Raw genomic sequence first — 10,000 nt, 5'->3', positions numbered from 1 at the left:
TGATGGAAAGACCGCTCCTGTCGACACAGCTGACGGTCCTGGTGATGAGTGGAGGGGGAGCTAGTTTGACGGGGACGTGGCGTCATCAGGTGGTTCCGACGGGGACGCGGCTGGTGGCGGTGCGAGTGGCCAGCCCGAGGGACGGGGACCGTGTGGCTGCGCTGCTGACGGCGTGGTCCTGTCTCTACGCCACGACGCTGCCCCTGCTGCAGGCTCTCCTCGCTCCTGTCACTGTGCGTTCTCGATGAAGATATCACTAGCGCTTGACAATGCTAATTCCAGAATGAACGATGTACCTTTTCGTTTCGATTTTGTCGTCATTTCTTGCGCTCTAAAGTTATTCACTATACATTCTTGATACTTATATATACATACACATTAGTTATTCATTCTTATTCTCACTTCTGTTTATTTCCATTGCAATGAACTCAACACACAATACTTCATAATGGCATCGTTTCTCCCATACCCCACACATGGAAGAAATTCCCTTTTCTAATACAAAATCGAGTCACAGTGTCCCTTTGCTGACAGAGTCTAGACGTGAGGCGTGATGTGCTGCAGGCCTTCCGAGACTCTGTTCTCCCGTACGCTGGGCTGCCCTCGGCCCTCGCCTCGTTTCACTCCACCTCGCCCTCGACACGGTGGAGACTCAAGCAGATGCTCTTGCTCCTGGCTGTGCGTATAGCTCGTTTTGGTAAAGGTATATGGGGATATATGAGAGTAGGGGAAGTATGATGGTTTTGCATACATGTTTATATATATAAACACACACACACACACACACACACACACACACACACACACACACACACACACACACACACACACACACACACACACACACACACACACACACACACACACACACACACACACACACACATTTGTTTCATCGTGGTAAACGACGATGAGCCCGAAGCAGCGAAGCCAAAACCGTTTCGCTTCACAACAGCGTCTCGAGCCGTGTGAATGTCGTCTGTCTTTTGAGAATTGCGAAGGAGAGACTAAGGAGACACAGGAGAGCAGCCAAGAAAGAGGAGACGTAGAAGAGGAAGAAATGCGGGGAGAAGAGAGCTCTTCAGTCACGAAGCTAAGTCATACAGTGAGTCTCCTAGCTTCCTTTGACATGAAAGAAAAATCTGAACATATAATCGTCCCTTTGGAATCATTACATAGACATCATAATGTTACATATCGCATCTTCTGCAAGCTGTTTTCTTCATGTCTAATGCTCTGTGTCTGCGCAGATTATTTCATGTATCAGTTTGTGTAAATGCGTACCAAAGTTGCTTAAGTTTCCTATGAACAACTTGCGGAGGAAATACCATAGATCAAACGCGTTTTATTTTTTTGCCGTTCTGTCCGTTCAAGGCAAGGCGTGCATTGTACCATCCGGCTTTTAAGAAACTGAAACCGTACCAAATAGACTAACACAAATCTCCTTTTCCCCCTTGCAAGACCGAGGCGCTGGGACTGCTGTTGCAAGCGGAAATGGAGAGCACGCACCTCGCCCGACCCGTGTTGCAGAGGCTCCTGCACTTGCACCACGGCGGCGAGAGTGACTTCTGGGCCTCTCATGAGCTCCAGCAGCGCCCTTCCTCAGGAGTGCGTCTGGAAGGTGGGTGCTTGTAGTCTGCATGACAGGTGGGCAGCTTTTGCATGCTCTGTAGTGGGTCTGGCCTTCCGGTAGATGGATAATGTGTAATGTGTTATTGTATCCATACACACATGCATATATATATATATATATATATATATATATATATATATATATATATATACATATATATATAATGTTCGAAACATAATATATACATAATGTATATACCTACACCCATACATGATGCATATAGCTATACACATATATACATAATGCACATAGTTACATATATACATACATAATACATATACGTACACACATACACTGCTCATATGTACACCCATACACATACACATGCTCACATGTACACACATACACATACACATACATATAAATCTGATATACATACATATATACATACACATGCGGATACACATACACATTCACATACATATGCATATATACACATACATACACATATGCATACACACACACACGCGCGCGCACACACGCACACACACGCACACACATACACACACACACACACACACACACACACACACACACACACACACACACACACACACACACACACACACACATACGCACACACACACACGCACACACACGCACACACACACACACACACACACACACACACACACACACACACACACACACACACACACACACACACACACACACACACACGTTTATGTATGTGTACATACATACATACCGTCCATATATTTCTTCATGCTTGTGTATATATTTGAAATTGATCTATAGAGGTGTATTAATTGATTTTACATTCTATTAATTTAACATTATTTATTGTAAGTTATTTGAAAATGTTATTGTTGAATCTTTAAAAGAAAACATAACTGACCTATGCGTGAATTCTGTATAGATACAGAGATTCAGTAAATCATCATCATCATCATCATTATCATCATCATCATTACGGCAAGGTATGTTGTGTTACGTATCACGTGTCATCCGTGTCTTCAAGCTATTTTCTTCCCTCCAAACCTGTTGTACATTTTTTGACATACACCGAAAGACTTTTGTTCCTGCGTTTTTAGTGTTATTGTTATTTTATCAGCGTTGCTTTGATAGTATCCTTTTGCTGTGTGGTGTAGACATTCTCTGAAATGTTATTCGTCGTGGTAAACCCTCGATGTCAGCTTGGTGTATGTTCTGCAGTGGTGGCGCTTATATATAACATGAATGACTACTGTGTTTCATAGATCCGTTTTATAGTATTGTAATCCCTTGGCATTTTCATGTGTTCGCAGTATTTCGAATTTCTTATTTCACAGCACCTTCTGTCACACTTACTTCGGCTATTGCTGCTATTATCACTGCTCTTTCTGCTATTACTACAACTGCTGTTATTGCTTTTGTAACTACTATCACAGCTGTTACTAGAATACGATTAAGGATATTCTTTTTAAAAAATCCATTACGGCCTCTGTTACTACAACTGCTATTACAACTATTACAGCTACTGCTATTGTCGCTACCACTACTCTAAAAGCATATTGTAAATGCTATAATCATTGGTATTTCTGAAAAAAAAACTACGAGTGCAGAAGGCGCTGGCGGTGCTGCTATAATATCACGTATCTCCCCCAGTTCCCGCTTCGCCTCGGCCACTGCTGGTGAGGAACCTTTCGAGTGTGGATACGCTGGAGGACCTACTTCGCTCCGCCGCCTTACGCTGACGCTGGAGGAGGAGGAGGAGGTGGAGAACGTCGCGAAGAGTATGAAAGGAAGGGGCGAAGGACACCGCGGAAGACATGGTGAAAGAAATCACGTGGAATTAGCGAAGAAAAGAGATAACGAAGGGCTTGGCGAGCGAAAGGGCGAAGGACATGGCGGAAGACATAATAAAAGGCATGAAGTCCTGAGTGAAGTCAAGAAATAATGATGGGTATGGTGACAGGAATGGCAAAGAAAGGACAAGGCGAAGGATGGCGGAGAACGGTCATAGCAAAGGACATTACGTAGAGAGGCCATATCAAAGGATATGACGGAGACAGGTTATAGCAAAGACTATGTCGGAGAAATGTCATAGTAAAGGATATGACAAAGGAGAAGCCGAAGAAAGGACATAGTGAGGGAGATAGCGAAGAAAGAACTCTTGAAGAAAGTGTGGAGTTCTCCTGTAGCGAAGGACTAACTTGGAGGTTGACAGTGAAGGAGCGACTGTGGAGTTGAGGTGTTCCCATCCCCAGAATTCGAAGAGACTGTGAATTCTGTATAGGTGTATGTTACACTGAAGAACGTTGTTATATAACCACAGGACGAAATAGCCTCGATTGAAAACTATCTCATTCTGTAGCAAGTTAGTGAGCCAGTCTGTTTAAAAATATTTATTGATTCATGGCTGATTTTGCTTTCTAGGTTTCAGTGTTCAGAAAGGTGTGTATATATATGCAGCTGCATGATACGTGATGAAAATAAATGGATCTTTTTGTATGTATTATCGCTGATTTATAATTGAAACCTTTCTGATTCTTTACCACAGATGTATGTATTTAAAAGAAAGTGGATGTTTTTATTTTTATTTGCATCGTAAGCATTTACAGATAAAATGAAGGCCTAAAGAAATCTTCATACCATAACCCAATTAGAGATAATCTTGATCGTGTGTGTTAATCACTGAGCCAATGATATATATATGAAAACGTGTTTCACAGTACATCCGTCATCTCGTTGGGGACTTCGGCGGCTTCTGCTGGCGACGTCAGCGATGTCAGACGCCCGCTTCCCAGGGCTGACGATACGCCCTCATCTCCTGATCCCGGGCGACTGACTCGCTGGGGAACCGCGAAGTGCGAATAGGACATTAAACTAGGGTTTTCTTGTTTTCGTTTTTCTTCTTTTGTTTTCTTATTTTTGTGGTGTTCGAATAACGAAGAAATCTTCAAGATGTATGTGAAAATTCAGGAGTGTGAATTCGGATGTATATGTTATTAATTATGTTTTTCTGTTTTTTAGCTTTGTTTCTTTAAAGGGTGAAAAATTGATATATAGTTAGTAGTTGTAGTTATCCTGCAGTAGACGTGACCACAGCGGGTGAGGGTGAGGTACTGAGGGTCAGTCTCGGTCGATGACTTCTTGGAAGGTGACAAGCTTGGCACCATTAATATTGTTCGTCTTCCTTTTCATTGCGTGGGAATTTAATATGTGTGATGTCTTATGTGTCACGTTATTCCGTGACGCATAAGAATGCATTGGCCGCTTTGACTAGTTTTTCCCATCTGTGCAAGACAGCGGATGCAAAGGTCTATTGGCGTGCAGGGAAAATATAGTAATTGAACATGTTCTCGAAATGCTCGTGGCGGCTGGACTGTGGCTGGGGCTCGCCGCACTTGCGGACGTAGTCCTCGCACTCCTCGAAGGACGCGGCGCCCTTCTCGATGCGCTCGCCGAGGCCGGACTTGTAGGAAGAGTACCGCTGCAGAAGGAGAAATAGGTGTCTGTGAGAGGGCTGCGGGTGCTCGGGCTGTGAAAGGGGTATCATTAGTATTGACTGCATGTGTGATTGAGATACTGGAGACAACAGGACTCACCTGCTGGATGCTGCGGCTGAAGGATCCGTCGGAGATCATGCGGGCGGCGTTCCTAAGGGCGCGGGCGAAGGTGTCCATGGCCATGATGTGGCCGTGGAACAGGTCTCGTGGCTCGGTGGACTCGCGGCGCGCACGCCCGCCCAGGATGAAGCCACCGCCCTGTAGACCGCTCTGCTTGAAGGGAAGGAAGTTCAAGTGAGGCAGTTATATTCACTGTTCATATGCACCTGATATACGTGCATTAGCTTTTTGCCACACCATTATCATTCCATTTCTAAAATTTTCATGAGGTATTTGACAGTGTAATTTCAATGACCCATCTTCCCTGTCGTCAAGCGAAAAGGTTACTCTCAGTATAGTTTTGTAATAAGCAATAAAATTTCACAGGATACCTTATCCGCCTTTGGCCATCACAGTATAGCACTGTGAGGCCTTGAGGCTGTTACAAGGGGCATGACGTACCTGTTCCAAGACGCATTTCATGACGTATGTGGCGTCACGGACGTTGCGGGCGCACAGATCTGACGTTCCTCGCACCTCTGGCCAGCTGTCGGAGGCGTCGACGCAGCCGAGCATATTGTATGCGGCGGCCATGTAGACGTCGTGCTCGTAAGGGCGGCTCATGAGGCGAGAGAAGGCGGGCTTGATGTACAGCTTGTAGTGCTTGTCGAGACCGAAGTGGCGCAGCATGTGCATGGTCGACATGGCGTCCGACTCGTACTGGTGACGGCGAGGGTCGGCTGGCTTGGGCTGGATCAGCAGCTGGCCCCTGAAGCCGATCTTATCCCTGTACTGCGCCGCCATGCGGTACAGCTGCGCCATGTGAGACATGTCGCGGAAGAACTGGCGCTGCAGGACGCTCTGGTAGCCGTCGCGGGGGTTGAAGAACACGAAGTTCTCGGCGTTCAGGCGCTTGGCGGCGTCCATGCTGCGCTTGACCTGGGCGCAGGCGTACGCGAACACGTGGGCGTCGGGGTTGGAGCCAGCGCCGTTCATGTAGCGAGGGTGAGAAAACAGGTCAGCGGCGAAGTACATTGGACGGACACCGATCTGCCTCTGCAGGTCGCATGCGAGGGTCACCATCTCGTCCAGGTAGCGGTTGGTCTCGTCGAAGCTGTCGCCTTCCGGTGCCATGTCGCGGTCGCTCACCTGCGGGAGGCGGCCGGGTTAGAGGGGCGTCACGCTGGGGTCTTTGCGGGCAGGGGGGGAGGGGGGGGTCGAGGGCAAGCGGGAGCGAGGGGAGACTGGCGATAACTCTGATGGAATAGTATTGCGTTACTGATTGGCGTTACTCATATTTTCGCCAGGAAGGAAATTATGTTTGGAAATACTAACATGGGGCAATATTCTAAAATGTGTATTTCATAAAAGTGGGTTTGGTAAACGCATCGTTACCGTTTTATTAGTAATATTAGTAATATCTTACCATTTTTATTATTATTATCATGATCATTAGTATCATAAATCATCATCATATCACATAATTAGTATTATCATTATCATTGTTAATATTACTATCATAATTATCATTATCATCATTCTCACTATTATCACTATCCTTGTTCTACTACTCCTGCTATTACAATAACTATTAATACTGTTACTACCATTGCTACTGCTTTTACTACTGCTATACTACCACTACCAAGAGAGAGGGGTTGGGATGAAGATAAATATGTATAGATAGGTAGATAAGAAGATATACAGAGAGAGAGAGAGAGAGAGAGAGAGAGAGACAGAGAGAGAGAGAGAGAGAGAGAGAGAGAGAGAGAGAGAGAGAGAGAAAGAGAGAGAGAGAGAAAGCTGATTGATAGATCGTTATCGCGCCGCGGATAATTCATTTTGCTGAACAGTCATGACATGTTCATAGAGGAGGATGTATTTGAGGCCGGGGGGGGGGGGTGTTGACCCCGGCATGATGCAAGGGAGGAAGAGAGGTGGAGAGAAGAAATAGAAAAGGGTAGGGGAAGGGAGGGAGGGGGGTAAAGGAGAAGGGGAGAAAGCTAATTGGAAAGAGAGAGCGAGAGAGAGAGAGAGAGAGAGAGATGGGGGGGGGGAGGAAGTGGAGAAAGAGAGAGAGAGGAAGTAGAGGAAAAAGGAAAGAGAAGAGAGAGAGAGGGAGAGAAAAGAGAGAGGGAGAGGAAAGAGAGAGAGAGAGGAGAGGAGAGAGAGGGGGAGAGGAGAGGAGAGAGAGAGAGAGAGAGTGGGGGGAGAGGAAAGAGAGAGACAGAGAGAGAGAGAGTGAGAGTGAGAGTGAGAGTAAGAGAGAGAGAGAGTGAGTGAGTGAAAGAAAGAAAGATCTAAGAAGAAAAAACGCCAATTAGACGAAGGAAGATGAATAGCAGGGAGACAGACGAAGGGAAAATGGATAATCACGGGACGCAGAGGAAAACAAAAGAGACCCACCGAGTAATATTTGACATTGAGCTTGTGGAAGAGCTCAAAGGCGGCCATCATTCGGCGCTTGTAGTTGTCGAGGGAGCGAGAGCCATCCTCCCACTGGTGCTGGTGCGCACGCTCGCCATAGTGGTCGTCCGAGCCCAAGTACCTGTGGGTCGTGAGAGGTCGTTCGGGATGTGAGAAGAGGTCGTTGGGTCGTGAGAGGTCGTTGGGGTGTGAGAGGAGGTCGTTAGGGTGTGAGAAGAGGTCGTTAGGGTGTGGGAGAAGGTCGTTGGGGGGCTGAGAGAAGGTCGTTAGGGTGTAAGAGGAGGTCGTTGGCGTGCGAGAGGTTGTTAGGGCGTGAGATATAGTGTGAGAGGTCGTTGGGGTGTGTGAGGTCGTTGGGGTGTGAAAGGAGGTCGTTAGGGGGTGCGATGTTTAGGGTGTGTACGATCGTATTATTGTAGTGTTTTTGGTAATTTCAGTGCGCGGTTGATTTGTGGTTTGAATGCGCAGTATGATCTTTTGTTATAGCTTTTATTGTGACCTGTTTCAGGGGTTACGTGTTCAATTATTTATTTTTTTAATTATTCTAGATAAAAGTAATTTTAAGTTATCTCTTTCAATTGATTGCAATTACTGTCACTAATCCTCGAAATTTCTTAACTCTAATCTGATCATGATCCTATATTAAAATTCTGAATAATCAATTTCCGTTACTAATCACCCATGGTATACTTAATATTATTTAGTGTCTCCTGTCTGAGACACTTTATCATAAGGATAACTCCTATATACGAAGCTGAGCCTCGTCCGGGCTGTGAGGGGAACTCGGCAACAACGGTAACATCCAGGCGACAGTTTCAAATTCTCGCGCCTGGGCGGGACGATAACCGCCGGCCCCTCGGGTGAGAGACCGACACGTTACTACTGTATTATCCCGGAGGCTCTTGTTTATATATTGATTTATTTGTGTTTTTATCGGAAATGATTTGTTGGTGCGTTTCATACACAATGGACTTTAATAAATGTGAGTATAGAGGTTGCTAGTACGAATTTATCGACGAATATGATTTGGATTGAGGCAAGAAAGAAACTGGCAACTGACAGCAGACTCATAGAGAACTCTGATTCGCCAAGCTCACATTTAGTACTTGTGTTTACATATACTTTGCATTCTCAAAACCTTCTCAAACTCTCACTTATTATTATTTTTTTCAGTGCCTTCACCATTTTATTATCTATTTCTCAAGAGACGTGAAGGATCGGATTGCTCTAAAGCCAGGAGTGAGTTGCCAAGTTTCCCTTTTCTGAGGCTGGACCGAAACACGGTTTCCTATGCCATGCGCCATTTTTAGTTCAATTGACTGACAAATAAGTGTGATCGCACTTCTAAAAGGCATCTTATTGCGTTTTAGATTAATCCTAGCAGATGTTCACGATAAAAAGTTTGTTGTCGATTTTGTGACAGGAATTTTCCATGAAGTGATTAGGGCGCCTTCGCCAACATGGACACAACAACCTAACTGACGGTCTGTAGATTGCTGTGTTGTATGTTATTCTGTTCACAAGAGTTTTTCGTCATAAACTAACCAAACCTTTAAAGCAAAAGTCTTCTCTGAGGGGGTTGCACATGGTAAGTGGAATTGTCTGTAGAGAAACGGCGAGCACTTGTTTGCAATGTATATCTCGGTCGGTTTTACTGCCCCGACTTCATGTTTAGCTTAACATATAAATATTCTACATCTCTCCATCTTTTAATTTTAAAAGAATTAATAAACAATGAAAGAAGTATGAGTGAGATCAGATATATTCCCATTAGGTCTATAAAAGTCAGAATTACTCTTTTCTAAGTCATCGAATCATATTTTAAGGGGAATAATGAAATTTGTCTGGGGAAATGTTGATTTTGTAAGAGGCAAATAATCTCGAAGGGTTTTCTGCTAACCGTGGCTAGCAGAAACCTTTAAAGAGGGAGGTGATCTGAACCCTGTGAGCACACTCGCGAGTCCACTGCCACGGCGAAGGGCAAAGTACCTGAAGGTGTTGAAGTAGCAGACGGAGAACTTCATCCACTCCTCCATAGTACGGCCATGGACGGTTTCATTGGGGTTGTAGTGCCGGAACACCATGGTGTCCTCGGGACCGGCATCGGGCCGGTACTCGATGCGGCCGATTCCTGGGAAGTACTTGTTCATGGCGACCACTGTTGGCTAGGCTGACGTCTCGGTGCTGACGGAGTGGTGTTGCTGACAAACGGCGCTGTCTCCTCACCCTGGTGGGATCTGGTCACCTTGGACTTTATACCTGCTGCTGTGCTCCGCCAACCACGTCGTCACCGGCTTGACACTCGAGCCGACATACGCCGCCGACCACCAACCGGATTTCACCATAAAGCTCCGCACCCAACCCGGGGCCGCACGCACGGGGCCGGCCG

The 10,000-nt window shown here is 45.7% G+C and overlaps 2 protein-coding genes across 6 annotated transcripts in view; one reads left to right on the top strand and one right to left on the bottom strand.

Moving 5' to 3' along the window:
• Window positions 1-4,094, top strand: part of LOC113807005 (uncharacterized) — a 6,342-nt gene extending 2,248 nt beyond the window's left edge. For all 4 annotated transcript variants that reach the window (XM_027358147.2, XM_027358144.2, XM_027358146.2 and 1 more), the window contains exons 4-8: window positions 30-233; window positions 535-678; window positions 956-1,105; window positions 1,462-1,621; window positions 3,242-4,094. In XM_027358147.2, the coding sequence (XP_027213948.2) occupies window positions 30-233; window positions 535-678; window positions 956-1,105; window positions 1,462-1,621; window positions 3,242-3,330 (747 nt within the window). In that variant the 3' untranslated portion in view covers window positions 3,331-4,094. The remainder of the gene's footprint in view (window positions 1-29; window positions 234-534; window positions 679-955; window positions 1,106-1,461; window positions 1,622-3,241) is intronic.
• A 65-nt stretch (window positions 4,095-4,159) lies between these two features.
• On the bottom strand, window positions 4,160-9,855 carry LOC113807007 (uncharacterized). 2 transcript variants are annotated; one of them, XM_027358150.2, is made up of 5 exons: window positions 9,601-9,855; window positions 7,591-7,732; window positions 5,647-6,333; window positions 5,185-5,358; window positions 4,160-5,069 (listed from the first exon to the last, which is right to left on the bottom strand). In XM_027358150.2, exons 1-5 carry the CDS (start codon window positions 9,759-9,761, stop codon window positions 4,899-4,901), a joined length of 1,335 nt encoding a protein of 444 aa, XP_027213951.1. In that variant the 5' UTR covers window positions 9,762-9,855; the 3' UTR covers window positions 4,160-4,898. The 2 variants fall into 2 exon arrangements, with proteins under 2 accessions (XP_027213951.1, XP_027213952.1); XM_027358151.2 differs by having other exon boundaries at window positions 5,185-5,355.
• Window positions 9,856-10,000: the final 145 nt, after the last annotated feature.

This window comes from Penaeus vannamei, chromosome 19 (genome assembly GCF_042767895.1).
Source record: "Penaeus vannamei isolate JL-2024 chromosome 19, ASM4276789v1, whole genome shotgun sequence".
NCBI lineage: Eukaryota > Metazoa > Arthropoda > Malacostraca > Decapoda > Penaeidae > Penaeus > Penaeus vannamei.
This window is presented reverse-complemented; position numbering and strand designations above follow the sequence as displayed.